The sequence below is a fragment of the Aegilops tauschii genome, chromosome 4 (assembly GCF_002575655.3).
Source record: "Aegilops tauschii subsp. strangulata cultivar AL8/78 chromosome 4, Aet v6.0, whole genome shotgun sequence".
Lineage (NCBI taxonomy): Eukaryota > Viridiplantae > Streptophyta > Magnoliopsida > Poales > Poaceae > Aegilops > Aegilops tauschii.
Window position 1 is genome coordinate 23,641,852 of NC_053038.3, and position 26,591 is coordinate 23,668,442.

The 26,591-nt window shown below is 45.5% G+C and overlaps 1 protein-coding gene and 1 long non-coding RNA gene across 4 annotated transcripts; both read left to right on the plus strand.

Annotated features, from left to right (window-relative positions):
- The first annotated feature begins 15,681 nt into the window (after positions 1 to 15,681).
- Positions 15,682 to 20,114, plus strand: LOC123493578 (uncharacterized). 3 transcript variants are annotated; one of them, XR_012181229.1, is made up of 4 exons: positions 15,682 to 16,739; positions 16,975 to 18,542; positions 19,026 to 19,273; positions 19,359 to 20,114. XR_012181229.1 is itself a non-coding variant. In XM_073496122.1 (4 exons), coding segments are annotated over exons 1-3 (342 nt in total). In that variant the 5' UTR covers positions 15,682 to 16,544; the 3' UTR covers positions 19,027 to 19,273; positions 19,359 to 20,114. The 3 variants fall into 3 exon arrangements, 2 of the variants coding, with proteins under 2 accessions (XP_073352223.1, XP_073352222.1); XM_073496122.1 differs by having other exon boundaries at positions 16,975 to 17,120; XM_073496121.1 differs by having other exon boundaries at positions 15,684 to 16,739; positions 16,975 to 19,273.
- A 2,767-nt stretch (positions 20,115 to 22,881) lies between these two features.
- Positions 22,882 to 26,228, plus strand: LOC141021462 (uncharacterized). The gene is made up of 2 exons (XR_012182766.1): positions 22,882 to 24,715; positions 25,953 to 26,228. It is a non-coding gene; the product is annotated as an uncharacterized lncRNA (long non-coding RNA).
- Positions 26,229 to 26,591: the final 363 nt, after the last annotated feature.

Sequence of the window (26,591 nt, forward strand, 5' to 3'; positions counted from 1 at the left end):
AAAGTTAAGTTATTCACAAACTAGTGATTCACACAAATTTCAAATAATTCAAAATGTAAACTATTCAAATTTGTAAACTACCGACACTAACAGAAAGTTTGTAATTTTTTGTACCTAAAGCAAAAATATTCCCAAAGAAACTCTAAATATAGCAAAAAACAACTCAAAAATAAAAAAACCAAAAATAAATAAAGCAAAAAAAATAAGAAAATAAAAAAGCCCACCTGCTGGGCCAGAGCGGCCTGCATATGACTAGAAACCCAACCTGTAGTTGGGCCAGGATGCAGGCCCGCAAGCCCAGTAGGCCCACAAGTAGAGTAGGAGAGGTAGGCCCAGAAGGCCTGCTATTGAGAGGAGCTCAATGCAGTGCCCGCGTCGGGGCTTATAAACTGGTCCTGGCGCTCCTCAACTAGCGAGGTGGGACTAAACTTCTGCGCCCCTCGCCTGGCAGCGCACACCCTTTAGTACCGGGTGGTGGCTCCAACCGGTACTAAAGGGGGGTCTTTAGTACCGGTTGGTGCCACCACCCGGTACTAAAGGGGTGCGCTTCCCGCCGCTTGGGCTGGCCAAATTTTGTTGGGGAACATAGCAGAAATTCAAAATTTTCTACGCATCACCAAGATCAATCTATGGAGTCATCTAGCAATGAGAGAGGAGTGCATCTACATACCCTTGTAGATCGCGAGCGGAAGCGTTCAAGAGAACGGGGTTGATGGAGTCGTACTCGTCGTGATCCAAATCACCGATGATCCTAGAGCCGAACAGACGGCACCTCCGCGTTCAACACACGTACGGAACAGCGACGTCTCCTCCTTCTTGATCCAGCAAGGGGAAAGGAGAGGTTGATGGAGATCCAGCAGCACGACGGCGTGGTGGTGGAAGTAGCGGGATTCCAACAGGGCTTCGCCAAGCGCTGCGGGAGGAGGGAGATGTGTCATGGGAGGGAGAGGGAGGCGCCAGGGCTTGGATGTTGCTGCCCTCCCTCCCCCCCCCCCACTATATATAGGGCCAAGGGAGAGGGGGGAGCGCAGCCTTGGCCCTTCCTCCAAGGAAGGGTGCGGCCAGGGAGGAGTCCATCCTCCCCAAGGCACCTCGGAGGTGCCTTCCCCCTTTAGGACTCTCCCTTTCCCTTATCTCTTGGCGCATGGGCCTCTTGGGGCTGGTGCCCTTGGCCCATATAGGCCAAGGAGCACACCCCTACAGCCCATGTGGCCCCCCGGGGCTGGTGGACCCCTTTGGTGGACCCCCGGACCCCTTTCGGCACTCCCGGTACAATACCGATAAAGTGCGAAACTTTTCCGGCGACGAAAATAAGACTTCCCATATATAAATCTTTACCTCCGGACCATTCCGGAACTCCTCCTGACGTCCGGGATCTCATCCGGGACTCCGAACAACTTTCGGGTTACCGCATACTAATATCTCTATAACCCTAGCGTCACCGAACCTTAAGTGTGTAGACCCTACGGGTTCGGGAGACATGCAGACATGACCGAGACGACTCTCCGGTCAATAACCAACAGCGGGATCTGGATACCCATGTTGGCTCCCACATGTTCCACGATGATCTCATCGGATGAACCACGATGTCGGGGATTCAATCAATCCCGTATACAATTCCCTTTGTCTATCGGTATGGTACTTGCCCGAGATTCGATCGTCGGTATCCCGATACCTTGTTCAATCTCGTTACCAGCAAGTCTCTTTACTCGTTCCGTAACACATCATCCCGTGATCAACTCCTTGGTCACATTGTGCACATTATGATGATGTCCTACCGAGTGGGCCCAGAGATACCTCTCCGTTTACACGGAGTGACAAATCCCAGTCTCGATTCGTGCCAACCCAACAGACACTTTCGGAGATACCTGTAGTGCACCTTTATAGCCACCTAGTTACGTTGTGATGTTTGGTACACCCAAAGCATTCCTACGGTATCCGGGAGTTGCACAATCTCATGGTCTAAGGAAATGATACTTGACATTAGAAAAGCTCTTAGCAAACGAACTACACGATCTTGTGCTAGGCTTAGGATTGGGTCTTGTCCATCACATCATTCTCCTAATGATGTGATCCCGTTATCAACGACATCCAATGTCCATGGTCAGGAAACCGTAACCATCTATTGATCAACGAGCTAGTCAACTAGAGGCTTACTAGGGACATGGTGTTGTCTATGTATCCACACATGTATCTGAGTTTCCTATCAATACAATTTTAGCATGGATAATAAACGATTATCATGAACAAGGAAATATAATAATAACCAATTTATTATTGCCTCTAGGGCATATTTCTAACAGTCTCCCACTTGCACTAGAGTCAATAATCTAGTTCACATCACCATGTGATTAACACTCACAGGTCACATCACCATGTGACTAACATCCAAAGAGTTTACTAGAGTCAACAATCTAGTTCACATCACTATGTGATTAACACTCAATGAGTTCTGGTTTGATCATGTTATGCTTGTGAGAGAGGTTGCAGTCAACGAGTCTGAACCTTTCAGATCCGTGTGTGCTTTACGAATATCTATGTCATCTTGTGGATGCTACCACGCGCTACTTGGAGCCATTTCAAATAACTGCTCTACTATACGAATCCGGTTTACTACTCAGAGTCATCCGGATTAGTGTCAAAGTTCGCATCGACGTAACCCTTTACGACGAACTCCTTTTCACCTCCATAATCGAGAAAATTCCTTAGTCCACTAGATACTAAGGATAAGTTCGACCGCTGTCATGTGATCCATTCCCGGATCACTATTGTACCCCTTGACCAACTCATGGCAAGGCACACTTCATGTGCGGTACACAACATAGCATATTGTAGAGCCTACATCTAAAGCATAGGGGACGACCTTCGTCCTTTCTCTCTCTTCTGCTGTGGTCAGGTCTTGAGTCTTACTCAATACTCACACCTTGTAACACAGCCAAGAACTCCTTCTTTGCTGATCTATTTTGAACTCTTTCAAAATCATGTCAAGGTGTGCGTTCTTTGAAAGTATCATCATACGTCTTGATCTATCTCTATAGATCTTGATGCCCAATATGTAAGCAGCTTTATCCAGGTCTTCCTTTGAAAAACTCCTTTCAAACAACCCTGGATGCTTTCCAGAAATCATTTCTGATCAACAATATGTTAACAACATATACTTATTAGAAATGTTGTAGCGCTCCCACTCACTTTATTGTAAATACAAGTTTCTAACAAACTTTGTATAAACCCAAAAAATTTGATCACTCCATCAAAGCGTATATTCTGACTCCGAGATGCTTGCTCTAATCCATGGAAGGATCGCTGGAGCTAGCATACCTTTTAGCATCCTTAGGATCGACAAAACCTTTCTGATTGTATCACATACAACCTTTCCTTACGAAAACTGGTAAGGAAACTTGTTTTGACACCCATCTGCCAGATTTCATAAATGCAGCTAGTGCTAACATGATTCCGACGGACTTAAGCATCGCTACGGATGAGAAAATCTCATCGTAGTCAACTCCTTGAACTTGTGAAAACACTCTTTGCCACAAGTCGACCTTCATAGACGGTAACCTTACCGTCCACGTCCGTCTTCTTCTTAAAGATCCATTTATCTCAATGGCTTGCCGATCATCAGGCAAGTTCACCAAAGTCCATGCTTTGTTCTGATACATGGATCCTATCTCGGATTTCATGGCTTCTAACCATTTGTCGGAATATGGGCCCACCATCGCTTCTCCATAGCTCGTAGGTTCATTGTTGTCTAGCAACATGACTTCCAAGACAGGATCACGCATTACTCTGAAGTAGTACGCATCCTCGTCGTCCTACGAGGTTTGGTAGTGACTTGATCCGAAGTTTCATGATCGCTATCATAAGCTTCCACTTCAATTGGTGTAGGTGCCACAGGAACAACTTCCTGTGCCCTGCTACACACTAGTTGAAGTTATGGTTCAATAACCTCATCAAGTCTCCATCATCCTCCCACTCAATTCTTTCGAGAGAAACTTTTCCTCGAGAAAGGACCCGTTTCTAGAAGCAATTACTTTTGCTTCCAGATCTGAAATAGGAGGTATGCCCAACTGTTTTGGGTATTCTATGAAGATGCATTTATCCGCTTTGGGTTCGAGCTTATCAGCCTGAAACTTTTTCACATAAGCATCGCAGCCCCAAACTTTTAAGAAACGACAACTTAGGTTTCTCTAAACGGTGTCGTCTCAACGGAATTGCGTGGTGCCCCTTTTAAAGTGAATGCGGTTGTCTCTAATGCCTAACCCATAAACGGCAATGGTAATTTGATAAGAGACATCATGGTATGCACCATATCCAATAGGGTGCAGTTATGATGTTCGGACACACCATCACACTGTGGTGTTCCAGGCGGTATTAATTGTGAAACACTTTCCACAATGTCTTAATTGTGTGCCAAACTCGTAACTCAGATATCTCTATGATCATATCATAGACATTTTATCCTCTTGTCACGACGATCTTCAACTTCACTCTGAAATTACTTGTACCTTTCAATAATTCAGACTTGTGTTTCATCAAGTAAATATTCTCAGCATCTACTCAAATCATCTGTGAAGTAAGAACATATCGATATCCACTGCGTGCCTCAGCACTCATTGGACTGCACACATCAAATGTATTACTTCCAACAAGTTGCTCTCTTGTTCCCATCTTACTGAAAACAAGGCCTTTCAGTCATCTTGCCCATGTGGTATGATTTGCATGTCTCAAGTGATTCAAAATCAAGTGAGTCCAAACGATCCATCTGCATGGAGTTTCTTCATGCATATATACTAATAAACATGGTTCGCATGTCTCAATCTTTTCAAAAACGAGTGAGTCCAAAGATCCATCTACATGGAGCTTCTTCATGCGTTCTATACCAATATGACTCAAATGGCAGTGCCACAAGTATGTGGTACTATCATTACTATTTTATATCTTTTGGCACGAACATGTGTATCACTGCGATCGAGATTCATTTTAGGTGCAAGACCATTGAAGGTATTATTCAAATAAATAGAGTAACCATTATTCTCCTTAAATGAATAACCGTATTGCGATAAACATAATCCAATCATGTCTATGCTCAACGCAAAAAACCAAATAACAATTATTTAGGTTTAACACCAATCTCGATGGTAGAGGGAGCATGCGATGCTTGATCACATCAACCTTGGAAACACTTCCAACACATATCGTCATCTCACCTTTAGCTAGTCTCCGTTTATTCCGTAGCCTTTTATTTCGAGTTACCAACACTTAGCAACCGAACCGGTATCTAATACCCTGGTGCTGCTAGGAGTACTAGTAAAGTACACATTAATATAATGTATATCCAATATACTTCTGTCGACCTTGCCTACCTTATCATCTACCAAGTATCTAGGGTAGTTCTGCTTCAGTGACCGTTCCCCTCATTACAGAAGCACTTAGTCTCGGGTTTGGGTTCAACCTTGGGTTTCTTCACTAGAGCTGCAACTGATTTGCCGTTTCATGAAGTATCCCTTGTTGCCCGTGCCCTTCTTGAAACTAGTGGTTTTACTAACCATCAACAATTGATGCTCCTACTTGATTTCTACTTTCGCGGTGTCAAACATCGCGAGTTGCTCAAGGATCATCATGTCTATCCCTGATATGTTACAGTTCATCACGAAGCTCTAATAGCTTGGTGGCAGTGACTATGGAGAACCATCACTGTCTCATCTGGAAGATTAACTCCCACTCGATTCAAGCGATTGTGGTACTCAGACAATCTGAGCACATGCTCAACGATTGAGCTTTTCTCCCTTAGTCTGCAGGCTTAAGAAACTTGTCAGAGGTCTCATACCTCTTGACGTGGGCACTAGTCTGAAATCTCAATTTTAGTCTTCGAAACATCTCATATGTTCTGCGACGTTTCAAAACGTCTTTGGTGCCACAATTCTAAACCGTTAGCATTACGCACTGAACTATCACGTAGTCATCAAAACGTGTATGCCAGATGTTTCGCAACATCTACAGACGACACTGAGGTTCAGCACACCGAGCGGTGCATTAAGGACATAAGCCTTCTGTGCAGCAATGAGGACAATCCTCAGTTTACGGACCCAGTCCGCATAATTGCTACTGTCAACTTTCAACTAAATTTTCTCTAGGAACATATCTTAAAGCGTAAGCTATGACATAATTTGTAAAGAACTTTTGACTATGTTCATGATAATTAAGTTCATCTGATTATTTAATGAACTCCCACTCAGATAGACATCCCTCTAGTCATCTAAGTGATACATGATCCGAGTCAAACTAGGCCGTGTCCGATCATCACGTGAGACGGACTAGTCATCATCGGTGAACATCTCCATGTTGATCGCATCTACTATACGACTCATGTTCGACCTTTCGATCTCTTGTGTTCCGAGGCCATGTCTGTACATGCTAGGCTCGTCAAGTCAACCTAAGTGTTTTGCATGTGTTCCGAGGCCATGTCTGTACATGCTAGGCTCGTCAACACCCGTTGTATTCGAACGTTAGAATCTATCACACCCGATCATCACGTGGTGCTTCGAAACAACGAACCTTCGCAACGGTGCACAGTTAGGGGGAACACGTCTCTTGAAATTTTAGTGAGGGATCATCTTATTTATGCTACCGTCGTTCTAAGCAAATAAGATGTAAACATGACAAACATCACATGCAAATCATAAAGTGACGTGATATGGCCAATATCATCTTGCGCCTTTGATCTCCATCTTCGAGGCGCGGCATGATCACCTTCGTCACCGGCATGACACCATGATCTCCATCATCGTGTCTTCATGAAGTTGTCTCGCCAACTATTACTTCTACTACTATGGCTAACGTTTAGCAATAAAGCAAAGTAATTACATGGCGTTTTCATTGACACGCAGGTCATACAATAAATCAAGACAACTCCTATGGCTCTTGCCGGTTGTCATACTCATCGACATGCAAGTCGTGATTCCTATTACAAGAACATGATCAATCTCATACATCACATATATCATTCATCACATCCTTTTGGCATATCACATCACATAGCATACCCTGCAAAAACAAGTTAGACATCCTCTAATTGTTGTTGCATGTTTTACGTGGCTGCTATGGGATTCTAGCAAGAACGTTTCTTACCTACGCAAAAGCCACAACGTGATATGCCAATTTCTATTTACCCTTCATAAGGACCCTTTTCATCGAATCCGATCCGACTAAAGTGGGAGAGACAGACACCCGGTAGCCACCTTATGCAACTAGTGCATGTCAGTCGGTGGAACCTGTCTCACGTAAGTGTACGTGTAAGGTCGGTCCGGGGCCGCTTCATCCCACGATGTCGCCGAATCAAGATAAGACTAGTAACGGCAAGTAAATTGACAAAATCGACGCCCACAACTACTTCGTGTTCTACTCGTGCATAGAAACTACGCATAGACCTAGCTCATGATGCCACTGTTGGGGAACGTAGCAGAAATTCAAAATTTTCTACGCATCACCAAGATCAATCTATGGAGTCATCTAGCAACGAGATATGAGTGCATCTACATACCCTTGTAGATCGCGAGCGGAAGCGTTCAAGAGAACGGGGTTGATGGAGTCGTACTCGTCGTGATCCAAATCACCGATGATCCTAGCGCCGAACGGACGGCACCTCCGCGTTCAACACACGTACGGAACAGCGACGTCTCCTCCTTCTTGATCCAGCAAGGGGAAAGGATAGGTTGATGGAGATCCAGCAGCACGACGGCGTGGTGGTGGAAGTAGCGGGATTCCAACAGGGCTTCGCCAAGCGCTGCGGGAGGAGGGAGATGTGTCACGAGAGGGAGAGGGAGGCGCCAGGGCTTGGATGTTGCTGCCCTCCCTCCCCCCACTATATATAGGGCCAAGGGAGAGGGGGGGCAGCCTTGGCCCTTCCTCCAAGGAAGGGTGCGGCCAGGGAGGAGTCCATCCTCCCCAAGGCACCTCGGAGGTGCCTTCCCCCTTTAGGACTCTCCCTTTCCCTTATCTCTTGGCGCATGGGCCTCTTGGGGCTGGTGCCCTTGGCCCATATAGGCCAAGGCGCACACCCCTACAGCCCATGTGCCCCCCCGGGGCTGGTGGACCCCTTTGGTGGACCCCCGGACCCCTTTCGGCACTCCCGGTACAATACCGATAAAGTGTGAAACTTTTCCGGCGACCAAAATAAGACTTCCCATATATAAATCTTTACCTCCGGACCATTCCGAAACTACTCGTGACGTCCGGGATCTCATCCGGGACTCCGAACAACTTTCGGGTTACCGCATACTAATATCTCTATAACCCTAGCGTCACCGAACCTTAAGTGTGTAGACCCTACGGGTTCGGGAGACATGCACACATGACCGAGACGACTCTCCGGTCAATAATCAACAGCGGGATCTGGATACCCATGTTGGCTCCCACATGTTCCACGATGATCTCATCGGATGAACCACGATGTCGGGGATTCAATCAATCCCGTATACAATTCCCTTTGTCTACCGGGTGGTACTTGCCCGAGATTCGATCGTCGGTATCCCGATACCTTGTTCAATCTCGTTACCAGCAAGTCTCTTTACTCGTTCCGTAACACATCATCCCGTGATCAACTCCTTGGTCACATTGTGCACATTATGATGATGTCCTACCGAGTGGGCCCAGAGATACCTCTCCGTTTACACGGAGTGACAAATCCCAGTCTCGATTCGTGCCAACCCAACAGACACTTTCGGAGATACCTGTAGTGCACCTTTATAGCCACCCAGTTACGTTGTGACGTTTGGTACACCCAAAGCATTCCTACGGTATCCGGGAGTTGCACAATCTCATGGTCTAAGGAAATGATACTTGACATTAGAAAAGCTCTTAGCAAACGAACTACACGATCTTGTGCTAGGCTTAGGATTGGGTCTTGTCCATCACATCATTCTCCTAATGATGTGATCCCGTTATCAACGACATCCAATGTCCATGGTCAGGAAACCGTAACCATCTATTGATCAACGAGCTAGTCAACTAGAGGCTTACTATGGACATGGTGTTGTCTATGTATCCACACATGTATCTGAGTTTCCTATCAATACAATTTTAGCATGGATAATAAACGATTATCATGAACAAGGAAATATAATAATAACCAATTTATTATTGCCTCTAGGGCATATTTCTAACAAATTTGACCTTTAGTACCGGTTGGTGGCTCCAACCGGTACTAAAGGCCCATCCTATATAAGCAGCACTTAGAAATTTCGTCAGTTTTCATCTGCTTCTTCTCCTCTGCCCCGTCGCCCGCCGCCCCCGTCGCCGCCCCCGTCGCCACCCGTCGTCGCCGCCCCGTCCCCGTCGTCGCCGCCCCGGCCGTCGCCGTCCCCGTCGTCGCCGCCCCGGCCGTCGCCGTCCCCGTCGTCGCCGCCCCGTCCCCGTCCCCATTGTCGCCATCCGCGTCATCGCCGCCCGTCGCCGTCCCCGTCGCCGCCCCCCGTCGCCTCGCCTCACCGGTGAGCGCCTTCCCCGGCCGCCATGTCCACACACACACACACATTGTTAATTAGTTGTAAAATTGTTAGTAATTTTTATGTTTTTAGTTATAGAAATATTTATAGAAATGTTAGAATTTTTTTGTTTTTTAGTTCTAGAAATATTATTAGAAATGTTAGAATTTTTTCTGTTTTTTAGTTATAGAAATATTTAGAGAAATGTTAGAAATTTTTCTGTTTTTTAGTTATAGAAATATTAGAAATGTTAGTTATATAGAAATGTTATAAATTTTTCTGTTTTTAAGTTATAGAAATATTTATAGAAATGTTAGCAATTTTTCTGTTTTTTAGTTATAGAAATATTAGTTATGTATATAGAAATGTTAGAAATTTTAGAATTAGTTTTAGTTAGATGAATTAGATTAATGTCAAATTGTTAGAATTTGCTTATAGAATTTTAGTTATCACAATCCAATCATTTAAAAAATGTTACTTTTCGCGGGCATATAGTATTTGTTCTCGACGATGCCCGGCCTGCATCCTCGCCGTCGACCCGTTCGCGATGACGTCCGGCTGACCCATGTCCGGGATTGGGCTCCGCCGGGCTGGCACTGGGAGGTGCTACCTGGAGGGGCGCGCCGCTTGGTGAGGAACCCGGCCTCGGGTCCCGTCGTCGATCCTGATGTCCTTTGGTGGCATTCGCGTGGGCGACATTCGGTGCAGAGGGAGCCGGCCCCGCCAGAGGTGGTGCATCGTCGTGTCAGGGAGGAGGACGAGCACGTCCATCGCTACATGGCTGCTATGGACGTCAGGTTCTCCAATACCTGGCAGGTTCTTTGGGCAGATGACCGGAGATATGATCCTGTGATGGTTCCTTGTCTTTGGGTGTCCACCGCCCGCGCCCCAGGAACCGCGAGTGGCCTAGATTCTTTTATAGTATTCGATCTTTATTAGCTACCTAGCCAGTGATGTATTCAAGATTATATATTATTCGAGACGATGTATTCGAGATTATATATTATTCGAGACGATGTATTCGAGATTATATATTATTCGAGACGATGTATTCGAGATTATATATTATTCGAGACGATGCATATTATGTACTATATGATTCAGTTTTTCCTTATCGATTGCATCCATGCATTGTAATTTGAATACTTAATTGTTTTATATTTCTTCTGTATTAGTTAAATAAAAGCTATGGCGGACAATACCGACAGAGAGGGAGAAGAGGCCCTGTTCGAGATCATACGCAGCCCTAGCAGGCCAGATGATCTGAATGAAGCAAATGACGGCTCCCAATATCTAAACAATACCGGGGAGGGTGATGATTCGATCTCGACGACCGAGCTGATGAAGTCATGAACTATGATTATGATTATGATGACGCAGACAATGATTATGATGATGAATACAATGTTGATCTTGCAATAACAAAGACTACCGCGCGAGGTATATTTATATAAGCAGGCATCTAGTGATCATCACATGTTTTTTTATTTGAAGATATATTAACGAATCGATCTTTCTTATTTCAGCCCTCCGGATCGAGCAAATCGGCTTCTAAAGACAGCAGGACAAAGTGCGGCCCGAGCAAAAAGTTGAAGGAGGGTGTAAAGTACAACATCGATTCCATCAAAGCTAGTGGCGAACCCCTCACGCCTAAGAACATTGCGAGCAAGTTCGTTCGTCAGTGCGGAGTTCTTGTGAAGGACCAACTCCCGATCTCCATTCAAGAATGGAAAGAGCCAAAAACTAAACGCCCAGATGTTACTTGGGTCGACGACAGAGCAAAACAAAAGCTTTGGGAATCTCTGATGGAACATTTCACCCTACCAGATTATTTCACTGATGCAGATGTGCAGAAAGTCAAGGACGCTGCTCTTAAGAAGATGGCAATTGCATTCAACACCCACAAAAAAACTGTATGGGCCAACTACCTCGCTGCAGAAAGGAAGACTCCAGAATTCAAGGGAACACTGGAGAAGCAAAGAGAACACTGGCCCGCTTTCGTGAAATTCAAGGAATCAGAATTATCTAAGGAACGGTCGAGAAAAAACAAGGCCAATGCCGCAAAAAAGACGCAGTTCCATAGGCTGGGTCCAGGTGGCTACGCGGTGGCAATGCCTAAGTGGGATAAGTCTGAGCAAGAGATGGAGGATGCAGGGGTCACTCCGGTTACTAGGAGCTGGCCCCCCAGGTGCAGAACTTGGTTCTATGCGCATGGGGGGCGTTGGACCCGAAGACAGGCCTGGTTTCGAAGAAGGCAAGTCTAAACGGAGCAGAACAAAAGTTACTTGACGCAATAGAAGATGCTCGAAAGGGGGTGTTCACGCCCAACAAAGAGAACAACGAGCTTACGCGCGCCCTGGGAAATCCTGAACACCCGGGAAGAACACGAGGCAAGGGCGTTATTCCCTGGTATGAGGGCTTTTCGGAATGGAACGACGACTACAGGACCCGTGCAAGAAAGAAGATGGAGGAGGAGAAGAAGAGGAAGCTGGATGAGGAGCAGAGGAAGCAGGACGCGGAACGCCTTCAAGGCCTAGAAGCAAGGCACGCGGACTTGGCACTCAAATTCCAGCAGCAGCAGATCGACTCACTTAGCCAGGAAAGGGGGTCTCAGCAGCGGCAACAGCAAGCGGATGATCATCCAGCATTGGATAGCACCATCCCATCCATGCCGAGAAGCAGCGCTGGTTCCGCCCCGGGCGACGCACTGCTGGATATATACCCTGTGGATGACATCATAGAGAACACTAACTGTGAGCTACACTACAAAATGAAGAACATATCCATGAAGGTGACGAACGCCGTTGCTTTTACAATTACCCTCGGAGCAACCTTCCATTGCGCCCCGATTCCAGAGGGCTATGCTCGTGTCTTGGTTGATGAGGTGGTGGGCCCATATTCGGGGCTAGAGCTTGACATTCCTGGAGGTGACGACGAGCAAACACTGGGAGAGGCCATACATTGTTTCATCTTATGGAAAAAGGATTGCATCATCTTTCGAAGTCCACCGACACCGCGTCTGCGAACTCCTCCTCGAAGTCCAACACCGTGTCAGCAGACTCCCGCTCCTCCAAGTCCGCCACCGTGTCAGGCCACACCTCCTGCTTCAAGTCCGGCACACCGTTAGGCCACACCTCCTGCTTCAAGTCCGACACCGTGTCAGGCCACACCTCCTGCTTCAAGTCCGGCACAGCGTCAGGCCACTCCTCCTCCTCCAACTAAGCCACGTCAGCCGTCTCCGCCGCCTAAGCAAGCGCAGAAGAGACACGCCGCAGTTATGGTGCGTAGCGGTACGAGTCGAGGTAGTACAGAAAGTACAGGCGGAGACAAGCGATATAAATATGGTCCAAGCAGCCTCGCTCCTCTTCCTCAGAGGCCTTACGACATGACCGAGGAGCAAAACGATGCAATAGTGCGGGCCGAAGTGGACGCTCATTTTTGACCGAAACCGGCAACGCTGCCGAGGGAGAAAGTGCCTGAGGAAAAGATTGACCACTTCATTCGTATGGCTAGACCACCAGCTCCCAAGCCTGTTGACTCAGACTATGAGCGCCAAATCAAGAAGGCACATCGAGCACGACTACAGAAAGAAGCAAGCTCGAGCTCGAGCCAACAAGCAGCTGTCAAAAAATGCGGGAAAACCGTTCCCCAGCTGGGAGAACAGGCGGCGCAATCGCCCCCCCACCCCGCTTGTTGTGCCAACACATGAGAGTACGCGCGCCCAATATTATTGTGGGCAAACCGTTTACGTTCCCGAGCTGGGCGATGTGGTAATAACCGAGGAGCATATAATGCAGGCTGAAATGCTCAAGATCACTGTTGGACAACTCCTCGAGATCGAGCCCATGCCTCCGCTTAGAGATGAGGAAATAAAACGGAAATATGTCCGGGGCCAACCTTTGGTCGAGCCCGAGAAGGTCAAGAACCTCCCAACGAGAATGTATGAATTGCATGATTGGTACATGAAAATTACCAAGATTTCCAATCGAGAGTCCCTCATGGTGCAAGTCGAGGAAGATCATTACTTCCATAAGAAAGCTCTGGCCATTGAGTATTCAGAATTATTTCAGTTATTCAATCAAGATGCACTCGACAAATCTATCGTCAGTTGCTATTGTCTGTAAGTGATTTCTTTATGTAATTTAAGTCTTAAGCTAGCTCTAGTGCTCATTGATTGATCATTAATTACCTGTAATTATATATCCTCACTATATATTCTTTTCTGTGGTATTATGCATGATGAAGATGTATAAAATGAAAAAAGCTAGACGCTATGGCATTGGGTTCATTGACCCAAATACCGTTAATGAATACACATGGAAATTGGAATGGTGTAGACAAGATGTAGAGAAATGCATGCTAGAGTTCTTGAAGCATCTCAATAGCAATGAATATATACTACTTCCTTACAACTTCGAGTGAGTCACACTGTCTTGTACTACAAATTCTGTTTTTGCTTACTAGCTAGATGTTAATAAGTGTATAGGGTTTAGGTTATAGTTGATTAGTGTTATGCACATGCTCGCTTAATTTATACATGCAAACGTATGCGCATGCAGCTTTCACTGGTTCTTGTTAGACATTAAAGTTGACGAAGGAAAAGTTGAAGTACTGGACTCACTACTTAAAAAAATAGTGACTACAGCATCGTGAAGGGGATAGTCGACGGGTTATTTCAATCATTATTAACTATATCTCGGCCTATTTAGTTCGTCATTTCCTGATATGAACTATTTTTAATAACCCCTTTATTAATTTTCTTTGCCGGCGGGCAGGGCTTGGGCAAAGTACATCAAGGTGACTTCAGGAAAATGACGACAAAAGCTATGTTGGTATCAACCCAGGGTAAGTAATTAAATAGTACTAGCTAGCTAGCTACCATCTCTTTAATTCTTGTTTCAATACCATTAATTAATTAACATGCTTGATTAATTATTATCTGATTAAATTTTATTGTCGTAAAGGCCCTGAAGCAGGCGCCGGGGACTGAAGTGTGTGCATACTACGTTTGCGAGAACATTCGCATGATGGCGTCCGAAAGGAGCAGATCTGATAGACAGGATTGGGTACGTTTGCCAGAACACTATTCACAAATCTTACATGATTGTCGATATCTAGTCACACAACTAATACACATGCATATTGATCTCCTTCTTAACAGTTCAAAGAGGTGCGGGACAAGCTCCTATCAGAGGAGCGCATACGAGCACTTCAAGAGGAAATAGCGGGATTTTTGCTCGAGCAGGTCATAGATTCCAAAGGAGAATACTATTACCCGCTACCGCCCCATGAACCACTTGTCATCATGCTCCGAAGGCACCAAGGCAACATGTAGGAGAAATTATATATATATATATATATATACATGTGTATGTGTGAATAATTAATGGTGGTTGTGAGACATTCGATTATATATATATGATCAGTTTTACAAGAAAATATATTTATATATATGCATAACGTGTACAATATGTAGTATCGTAAAATACCAGTAAACAAAAAAGAATTAAATGGAAAACACAAAATTAATGGAAAAATTAAAATTAAAACCAAAACCCCCCAAACATTTAGTATCGGTTGGTGCTACCAACCGGTACTAATGGTCTACCAGCACCCGGGCCTGGCTCGTGCCACGTGGTGGCACTTTAGCGCCGGTTCGTGGCGAACCGATACTAAAGGGGGGAGGCTTTAGTCTCCACTTCATAGTGCCGGTTGCAAAACCGGCACTAAAGGCCCTTACGAACCGGTGATAAAGGCCTGTTCTGCATTAGTGAATTTTTGGTTTGGTTACCCGTTTTACCGAAGAAACGATTCAATCTGATGTCACACAAAACCTTCAGGAGGGCGGAAACGATAATCTAGCGGTTGCGTCTTTTTTTCATCTCAGCATTGCTTAGTTTCATATATTTATACTGAATTTGATTTCTAGATGTTTTTAATCATATACATGGAGAAAAAACAGCCAAGTTTTATAGAAAGCAGAGAGTGTAAGTCATGTGACGTGGGGTGTCCACCGTCAGATTTGAAAGGTAAAAGATGGACAGTCATGATGAGCTGCAAGGAGAGTATCGATCCGTGGGAGGTCAATTCTGACCAATCATATCGAAGGACACGGATCACGGTCGATGGTCCACGAGGCCGAAAACTCTCCCGCGCCCCCGTGATTTTGGTGAAAGTTCTCGCGCTCAAAACACCCGAAAACATCCGAAAGGTCCACGGGCGCGCATTTCATTCAAAGGGAAATCAAAATGAGAAGAGATCCACCGCACCAACCCCAAAACCCAAACCAACCCAAGCGCTCCCTCGCCCGCACGCTGTCTTTCTTCCTCCTCTCCCCACGACTCACCCAACTCGCCGCCGGCGACCTCCTGCCCTCAGCCTCCGCCCCCTACCACACCGACGGCGCCCCCCACCCTCTCCTTCTTCCCCAAGCCGCCGCGTCAAGCCTCTCCTCGCGCCCGAAACCCTAGCCCGCGGCGCGGCCATGGCGACCGAGCTCTGGATCCGCAGGCTCGAGGTGCGGCGCTGGGTCAGGATGCGCCGGCCACGAGGCCAGAAGGCTGTCGGTTCCGAGAACTGGGCGGCGCACCCTGCAGCTCGGTCGACCTCCAATGGAGAAGGCCCCGGATCTGTACTCCCCTTCTTCCGCGACCAGCCTCGACGCCCGCCTTCTTCCCAGGAGCGGCGGCCACGACGGCCCGTCGCTCTCGTCTTCTCCCGCCGCTGCGGAGGACGAGCCACGACGAGCAGCAGAGGAGGCGTGCCGCTGCTACCACGACGCGACGTCCCATGCTCTTGTCCTCTCCCGACGCGGCAGAGGACGAGATGCGGCGAGCTGCAGAGGAGGCGTGTCGTGTGGCTGGACCAAGGTATTGCTCTGTAGGGCGGGGCTTGGCCATCTTCTTCGCCCAGCACCACCACCACCACCGTCAGATGCTGTGAACGCGAGCAGCTGCAGCTGCAGGCGCCGTACGACCACGACCAGAAGCACCATCATCTCTGGCATCGGGCGCGCTACGAGGACGGCCCGTCTCTGCTTCATGTCACGCCCTGCTCGTGTCCATGGCGGGTGCGTGCGCGGTGGCCGCGCCATCCCGGGCAACAGTCTCCGGCCGCGGCGCAGCCTTGCCGCCGGGGCGCGGCTTCCGCGTGAGCTGCCGGCGCTCGGCGAGGAGACGCGTCGGCGGTCGCGCTCGCGTGTCCCGCGACACCAACGGTGCTGAGGCTGAGCCGGACAGCAAGGGTCCAATCCCGCAGGTCAGTGCTCCTCCTCCCCATACTGGATACTGCTGTAACAAATGTGTTCTGCTCAGAATCTTCAGGTTCGGCAGCCATTCCGCCCTGGAATACTGGTAGCACAATCTCTTACCATATTTACACTGTACTGCATAACAAATTGGCAAATCAATATAGGTTCACCTTTAAGCTTCAGCCGAAATTTTCTTGGTTTCTGAATCGAGCTCCCTTTGGTTCACGTGTGTTGTTCAACCAGGATGACTCGGGCTACCTCCTGACGCTGGGGCTCGGGTCCGGCGGCGGCGCGGCGACCGTGAAGTATGACAGCATGCTCCAACCAGTCATCTCCGGCGTGCTCACGCATCTGCACGACCAGAAGCACAATCATGTTTTACTTCGGTGGTAAAGAGACATCCTTTCCTTCCTCTCTTTCATCTTGCAACTCTTTATTTCCCTCCTGGGTTTGGTTTGGTCTGGGGTTTGCTCGGATCCATGTAATACAGTAGTTTGGAGGTGGTTTCAGTTGACTGGGACACTCATGGATGGAAAAGAGCAGTGGCGTAGCTAGGAATTTAGATCAGGGCGGAGGCTGTGGCGGTGAATATACTACAATTTCTTCAATTACTCTCCTGCACTTGTGTTAGGTACCAGGTCGATCTATTACAGATACAAGGCTCAAATTCGAATTACACTCAGCTTCTCGCTGTTCTTGGGAAAGAAGGAAGGTAGGTGGGGAAAGCAGAGGAGGGGAGAGCCGCCGTTCGTTTTGATCCTTCTGGATGTGTCTTCTTTTGCGCGTGAGGGGATAAGTAGGCGCCGGTGCGACATGGACTCAGCGGTCCCATTCCGGCCCGATGAATCTCCTGTTGGGCTGCGCTATCCTCTTGGGCCTGCTGCTGATTCGCCTTGCCGCCAGGCCGTCGTTGGTGACATGGCTCGCTGCCGTGGCAGCCCCCTGGGTCTTGGCTGTCAAGGCAGGTCATGCGCTGACAACTTGCTCTGGAGTTTGCTTTGAAAATAAATGAAAAAGGAGCAACAACTTCTTTTTTGCATGTTTCAGAAAAAGAGATGCAATGTCTTCAGTCCTCATTTTGTGTGACAATAAAAAGTTTATGAGTTTCAGTTTATCAATTATGGAACGAACCATAATAATCTGTCATTTCAATTTATCAATTCCATAATTTCGTGCCAACATTAATAGCGGGGAATGGTCGACCATTTTATGTTTCTTGGCTTAACCCGTTATAAGGCCCAGTTCTTTTGAGCAGATTGTGGAGAATTTTGGTCTGGAAAATCTGGAGCCAAAAGAACTCGTTTTGACTTCCAAAATCTGGAGAGGATTCTCTAGAATCCTAGTGCAATCCAAAAGCACCCAAAAAGCTTGATTTTCCCAGAATCCTGAGATTCTGGCAAGTCCCACCAATGAAAACGCTTCAAAATAGAAGAGTACCCCTATCCCATCGCGAAATTACACCAGGAATGCCGCTGCCCATCCATGCGTTGGACCAGAGGAAATGAGCGAGCGGCCGCTCGACCCCTGTTTGCATTGGGGGAAAAAGGAGTCCCCAGACGCAGCGACGGCTCGGGTTGCCGCACTGCCGCCGGACCAACCTCGTCGGTTAGGCCCTTGCCGCCGCCGCCCGCCTGGCCCTTGCCGCCGCCGGCCAGGTTCCCGCCGCCGCCGCCCGCCTTATCTCCCTCTGCCGCCCCTCTTCCTTCGCTGCTCGTCCTCCCCTCCGTCGTGTCTTCGCCAACATCGACGGCCACTGGCGCTGCACCTCGACGGCCACAAGCAGCCCACGCGAGGTGCAGACCACACCCACGGTGAGGCATCCTCTTTCCCCATCTCGTTGTTCTTCTTTTTTCTTATGCTATGGATTTGTTAGATAGATGGATGGATTGATTGCTGATGCTGTTAGATGGATGGTGCTAATTTTTTGCACCCAGATTGCTGATGCTGTTAGATGGATGGATGGATTTGTTAGATAGATGGATGGATGGATTGATTGTTGAATACAGCTTGTTTGCCTATTTACAAAAAATGAAGAACTAGAAAGAGATATCCACAAGCATAATTTTCACTAATAATTCTAGTGTTGGGCACTTGGGTATACATTTCTTTATTTTGGTTTGGAGCCGTTCAACAATATGGCAGTATGAATATCATTTTCTAATGTATTGGTATGTGAATTCCTAGTACATGACACTATTTTCTATGATGATGCTAATTTAAGATGGAGAAAGTCAAAGAACCCAAAGCAAATTGGGACAGTGTTGCTCATACAATTTTTATGAATGCGTGCGTAGAGGAGGTTCGAGCAAATAACCGCAATGGTGGTTATTTGTCGGACATAGGACAAGCTAATTTGCATAAAAAGTTCAACGAACGCTCTGGAAGAAACTATTCGACCCGGCAAATAAAAAATAGGTGGGGTGTATGTAGAAGCGAGTACAACACATGGAAGACATTGATCCAACAAGCATCTGGCTTAGGAAGAGATGCGCATATACACACTATTGCAGCTACAAATGAGTGGTGGGCATTGGAGATAAAGGTATTGTTGTTGTCATGTAATTTCTTAAATAACGAGTCATGTTGCTTCGGTTTTGATATTAACCTGTGGTGCTATATGATTACAGGCACATCCAGAAGCTGCCAAGTTTCGCTATGCTCCACTAGCGGAGGAGGAAAAAATGTCAGAGGTTTTCGATACTACTTGTGTCACAGATGAGCATGCGAGGGTGCCAACTCCCTCATATCAAGGTGATCCCTCTCAAATCAGTTTGGAGGATGACTCAGGGTGTGATAGTCATGAAGGGCAAGTTACCCCTGTTCAAAATCGAGCCAAGGGTGGGAAGAAGAGGGCGTGTCCTTATTCGCCAAGTCCAAAGATGAATGACAAGTGAGCAAGTGAGAATGCTAAAAATGAGGCTTTTGTACGCATGGTGGACATCTTTGGTGCAAGAGACAAGAGGGATGCAGAGGAGAGGGCAAGGGAGAAGAGGGATGAAGAGGAAAGGGCAAGGGAGAAGAGGGATGCAGAGAAGAGGGATGTAGAGGAGAGTGTGGATCCAACAAGACAAGAGATTAAACAAATGATGGCCATGGTGGAAGCGGATGGTGCAAAACCAGGAAGTGATGAGCATTTCTATGCTACATTTCATTTCATGGAAAAGAAATATCGTGATGTTTTCTCCACTTTCACGGCTCATGAATCTGTTGTAAGGCTTGGATGGATAAAGAGGATGTGGGAGCTCAATAATAAGTAGAACATCTATGTTTTAATTGCTTTCTACCAGACTATTTACTTGTAATGTTGTGAGCTAAGCTACTTGCTTTGGAGGTGTACTTTTGTGAACTAAGCTATTTGCTTTGGAGATGTATTGTTATCTGAACTGTGTTGTATCTAATATTACACTATGTGCATGTTGTTGTGGCAGATGGATAAATCCAGAAAGAAACAAGAAGATGTTATGTGCATGTTGTTGTATCTAATATTACACTATGTGCATGTTGTTGTGGCAGATGGATAAATCCAGAAAGAAACAAGAAGATGTTATGTGCATGTTGTTGTATCTAATATTACACTATGTGCATGTTGGCCATGGTTGCATTTGCTATGGATGTGGCGTCGTCAAGTGTGACACTGCCGTACGCACCAAGAAAGTTACATCTTGTTACAGGCCTCCAATGGGTAGAAGAGAAGGAGAAAGATGCAAAATCTTTCTATGCTATGTTCAGAATGAGGAGGTCAGTGTTTCGCACATTGCATGATCTGTTAGTTCAGAAGTATGGGCTTGAGTCAACTTCCAACATTTCATCCAAAGAAGCATTGGCACAATTTTTATGGACTGTGGGTACATGTCAGACAACTGATAATGTCGCAGATCGGTTTGCACATAGTTGTGGCCGGTGATTCATCACGTAATGAGTATGTAGACCGCATGGCCGGTGATTACATAAGACCAATTGATCCAACTTTCTCTGAACCACACCCAGTACTTAGAAAAACAAAGTTTTGGCCTCATTTCCAACATGCTATTGGAGCCATTGATGGAACACACATTAAGGTGATTGTGCCTAAGGAGTTGGAGCCCCAACACAGGAATAGGAAAGGTTACACAAGTGAAAATGTTATGGCAGTGTGTGATTTTGATATGAGGTTCACGTTTGTTGTTCCCGGATGGCCAGGATCTGTTCATGACACACGTGTATGGAGCGATGCCATAGTTCGTTATGATCACTTTCCACAATCCCCCACAGGTAACATCTCGCATGTATCCATATTGTTATATACAGGATGGTATGTTGTACATTTCTAATTTCTTTTGTTGATGTCGTACTGTAGATAAATATTATCTTCTCGGCTCCGGATATCCAAACAGGGTTGGATATCTATCTCCATACAAAGGGCAACGATACCATGTACCAGATTTCCAACAACACCCACTAGTTGGGAGATATGAGACATTCAACCATTGACATTCTTCTTTGCGAAATGTCATCGAAAGAACATTTGGTATTCTCAAGATGAAATGGCGAATTCTTGGAGTTGGAGGCATACCTCGGTACAAACCGGAGACCCAAAAGATGATTGTCACTGCATGCATGTGTCTTCACAATTGGATTCGTGATAGCAAGTTACCTGATGAGCATTTTGACAAGTTCGACAATGATGCATATGTGCAACCTCTATTGCCGTTTACAGGTGCCAATGCTCTACCACCAGAAGATGATGGTACCATGAACGCAATACGCGAGGCGATTGATGCTAGTCTCGTACCTTGAGATTATCCATTTTTTAGTTCATCCTCTTTTGTAATGAACAAATCTTTAAATCCATTCTAAATGTAATATTTAGCACTTTTTATGACATTCGTAAATCACTTTCGTACTCATATTCGACTAGATGATGTTACAAACAACAAGGTGTTAATAAATTCATCAAACATTTTCTGTCTAAGGGTACTACAGACATTTCAACACATGACTCTTTCCAGAATCTCAACCTACAACCCCACAAAAGAACTCGGCAACAGATTCTGGGAGAAGCAGATTCTGGGAGAATTTTACAAAATCTTGATTCTGCAGAATCCTCTGTGAAAAGAACTGGGCCTAATTACATATCCCTCCTGTCAAGTACAAACACCTTTGTCCCTTGTCATGATGTGCCTATTGTGGTTGTACCCGTTACTGTTGTCCTAGAATAGGATTGTGATGCTTGAATGCCTGTCACTGGAAACACTTGACATTTGTTATCCATCTCTATGTGACGCTTTCTCTCATTGGTTTATGCACGCGTCTTATTCTTTGATCGTGTATGATCCAGATTAAATGGCCGAGAAATTTGACGTCGACATGAGCGTTAGCTTGTAGCTCTTCACCCCTTCTCCTCTATGGGACACACGTGCACTCACCATCTCCGTAGAGCAGGGGGTCACACGTGTTGATGTCCAGCAGTCTAGCCTCCCGCCTGTGTAGGTTTGGCCCCGTAAATCTTCGTCGACCTCTCACAGCTCCCATCTTATTGCTTTGGTAAATTTGAAATTAATCATGTTATTAATAAGTTTGTCATCTATCAATGACTAAAATAAATTTGGTCCTCATTTGACATGAGCGTTGTTCTGATGCCGGAACTAGCTATGGCGGTGGCTGCAGATTCGCTGCCTCACCAAGGTCTCGTTCCTGCCCTGGGGTGCACAAGCTCCATCAGGTAGCTGCAGGTCCCGTACGACCACGGCCCGCACCCTGGAGCTTCCCCGTCTGCAGCAGCTTCTGGATCCAAGGTATTCATTCATCTCTCTACTGACCTAAAGCATGCAAGTGTTTCTCCTCTCAACATTTTTTAGATTCATATTAGTCTAATGATGTGGTGTTAGTCTGACGATGGTTTATATGGGAGGCTATTATTTTATTGTAAGGTGTTTTTGACAATTTTCCTTGACTGATTTCTGCAACAGCAAGTGTGAGATACTTTTGACAATTTTCCTTGACTGATTTCTGCAACAATATAGTTCATTACATATTATACTCTCCAAGTAACAACAGCTACTATTCTGTGCAGATTTTTTTTCCTAAACAAGATGTTGTATGCAAATTCGTATCGCTGAAAAATGAGTCTAATAGATTATTTTGTAATAATCAAGTAACAATAGTCGTTGTGTCATGTGCAGACTTTTTTCTAGATATGCATATGCCGTGATTAATTTGGTACCTTCTCTATAATAGTTGTAGTTAGTCCAATGTTGGATTTGCCTTGTTTGCACAATTATGTAGTCTTGTTATTATGGAGGAGGAAAGCTGGTCTTTTTTGGTTACTAAACGTAGGGCTTATACATGTTCATGTTAGAGTTGAGCTTTGCAAGTTTGTGGTCTGGCTAGGACAGTGTAGATATTTCTATGTGCATCTCTTATCTAGTACTACCTCTTAACCAAAATATAAGACGTTTTTGCAGTTCAATTTGAACAGCAAAAATGTCATATATTTTTTACGGAGGGAGTACTAGATAAGAGATATCCTAAATAAAGGCTATTCCAGTCCGTTGATCTCCGCATCTAAATAAACTCCAATGGTCGTGTCTTTTTTCATGCTACAAATACTGTCATGGTGGTCCCTGTTAAGCCGCAATGAGAATCTTTTATCCTTTCCGGTACATCTCTGTTTTCTTAAATTGAAGAGAAGAAAGAAACACTCAGGATGCTACTGTCGACTTTTTTGTTGTTGATATAAATACACTAGTTACACGGACCATTTTCTCTTCATGCTTACAAACATGACTGGCTTGTGATTTGTGTTCCATTCGGCCAGTTCTTTTTCTGGTTTCTCAAGAGATGCTAAAGATGCTCACTAGTTAATAACATGACAGCATGCTCCTGTAGCTAGTCGGGATTTGGGTCTATTATGATACTATAAGTTGATTGCACTAACCAGCATGGTGGTAATGTCGAGTCGAGTTGAGCACTGTCCACTTTTCACTGCCTGTTGTCTCATGGTTCGCCATTCTACCTTGAAGGGAAAAGGGCGGCACTCTACCTTGAAGTTGATAGAGACGGCTCCATTCTCACACTGCTCCTACCGTAGCCGGCTTGATTTGGACCTCATCAAGGTATGTCTCTGCTCCCTCTCCCTCTCATGATGTGCTCTGGCTGTCACCATATTGCTTAGGTGTGTGAAAACTGATGCTTTCTTCCTGTATTAGCTTGCTGTTACTTAACGAACTGATTAGTAACATACAGATATACACACGCTCGTTTTTTTATGAAACATCCAAAACAAGTCCCCATCCTGTGGCCATCTATCTCCTCTCTTTTCAATCTACATGTACACACTTATGTTTCCAAAGTTCCCTGGCCAGAGCAATGTGGAACGATTAATTAGTTATTAACCAATGCCATTTTTTAGTCATTTTTGCTTACGTGATGAATCAATGTAACTTGTACTTGGAAATTTATCTTTGGGAGCCATCATATTTGCTCGCTACACCATATTACCTAGAGTATGACAAGAGAACTGATTCTTCTCAACCACACTAGGTGAGTAAAAAAACTGAAGCTTTCTTTATTCAGAGATGAGATGAGAGGTCAGGTCCTATCATAGCCAGCTGATATGCATCTGCAAGTTGTACCTACAGGATATATACCACTGGTTCTTTGGTCCTTCAATTTTTATACAAGTGCATGACTAAAATCAAAATTAAATTTACTTCGATGTTCAGTTTATTCCATGATGAATCTGCACCGCTTTCTACTTCAGAATTTCCACTATGTGTCAACATCTTTTCAACTTCGTGTGTTTTATTATTTATTTATGAAATTTGCAGCGCGATGGAGGCCGGCCGCATCGGGTCGATTCCGTCCACCTATTTCTGAGCGGTGGACCTTGATGACGGCCTCCCTCCTGACAGTCTGCAGGACCATAGGAAGGGGAAGGAGGCAGAGGCAGGGTCTCCTTGCACCCCCACGCAAAATCAAGAGCAAGGGGAAGATGCTCGCTTTCGTAAGCCACTTCACTTCCTTTCTCCTCTTCTCCGTTAGTTGGGTGTCGTGCTGCGTGCGCCGTGGTTGCAGTCATGTTTGTGTGCTGCCGCTTGTGCTCACCACTAGACAAGCAAGAGCATGCAGGGAGTTGACAACAGTAGCAACATCTTGAGTATGTTTTTTGCATGGGTATGTTTTTTACTGGAGTTTGGTATCTCCCTTTCATGGGTGTCCATGGCCATCCAATTTGCTTGCTGCACCACATCACCTAGATAGAGCGTCACAAGAAAACTGCAACTTTCTTCTTTACAACCACATTAGCTATATATGTGTGACGAGAAAACTGAATCTTCCTTTCTTCCTTCCTTCAGAGAGGAGAGGTCCTATATATACTAGCTAGCTGATATGCATATACAAACTACACGTACACTGGAAGTTTTGGTCCTTCAGTTTACACTGGACGTTCAGTTCATTCCATGAATCTGCACCGTTTTTTGCTTCAGTTTCTACTGTCTGTATCAACATCTTCCCATCTTTGTGTGCTTTCTTTGTTATTTATGAATGGAATCTGCAGAGGCTTGATTGATAGATATATACTCCCTCCATCTGGAAATACTTGTCCTAGAAATGGATGTATCTAGACTTATTTTAGTTATATACATCCATTTTATTCATTTCTAGGACAAGTATTTCCGGATGGAGGGGGTAGATAGCAATGCTTAGTTTGCTTGCTACCTATTATGTGCAGGTCTGGTTTCTTTGTTCCATGAGGTGTTTCTTTATCCCTGAGCTCACGACTTTTGACAGATAAAAGATGGCTTGTTGTGTACATACAGATGCCCGTTTTTCACTCTGTCAACAAGTGCCATGGTGTTACTTTCAACTCTCAAGTACGGATTGCCTCTGTAGTGTCGATTATCAGAAAACTACCCAGCTAGTTCTGGTTTCCTAGTACTGGTTTGCATTGCATAGACAAGCCAACCAGTATGGATTGCCTATGTATTTTAGAATCTTGTGTTATGGTTTGCTACTACTCGTTTGCGTTGCATAGACAAGCCAGCTAGTTCTGGTTAGCAACAACTTCTTTTGTGGTATTTGGTTGATAATGCTCAGGACTGATCCTTGTGTCTATCAAGTGGTAGTGCTATCTTAGCCAATTCAGTGTGCAAACTTAATATTTGGTCGATAATTCTTTTGTGAAGAAATGTGTTTTTCTAGTAACCGGTGATAAAATCATGTGTCGCTGTTTTGGGCAGATAAAAAGGATGACGCCAGGGGATCATCGACAGCCCGTAATGCTAATGGAGTGTAAATCCATCTATGTATTTCATGAAGAGGTACACAACCCAAGAGATGCTGCTTTGGTTTGGTGTTTCTTCCTTGTCCTAAGGGAGCGCGGGTGGGAGGGAACACTTACTACTAGTTCAATTTTCTTTGCTTGTCACTTTTGCTCTTGTTTCTTTGATTTGGTTGAACGTCTTAATTGATTAATAAAGTCTGGTAGTAATCATTGGTAAAAATAAATATATTTATATACTACATGAAGGACTTGATCTTCCTGTATATACATACACGACCTCTTTGTCAACGAGAAATGGGTGATCATGCATGCATGCAATCCCACATGTGCACGTGATCTTCGTTGATGTTGCACCACTGGAAGTTTGGTCCTTCAATTTGTATATATGTGCACGCCCAAAATCAAAATCAATTTTGATTGGACATTCAGTTCATTCCATGAAACTGCATTATTTTTGCTTCAGAATTTCTACTAAAAGTATCAACAACTTCTCAAGTCTGTGTGTTTTATTATGGGAAACGTTTCCAGCCGGGGCACCGGCCGAACCGTTACGCCGGTCTCACGCAAGCCGCGAGATGGATCGCAATCATGCGGC

Excerpts from the sequence above, each read along its gene's own strand:
- LOC123493578 (XM_073496121.1), top strand. The coding sequence starts at position 16,545 with ATGGCGGGTGCGTGCGCGGTGGCCGCGCCATCCCGGGCAACAGTCTCC. Across the intron at positions 16,740-16,974 it reads GCAAGGGTCCAATCCCGCAG|GATGACTCGGGCTACCTCCT; the intron begins GTCAGTGCTCCT and ends TTGTTCAACCAG.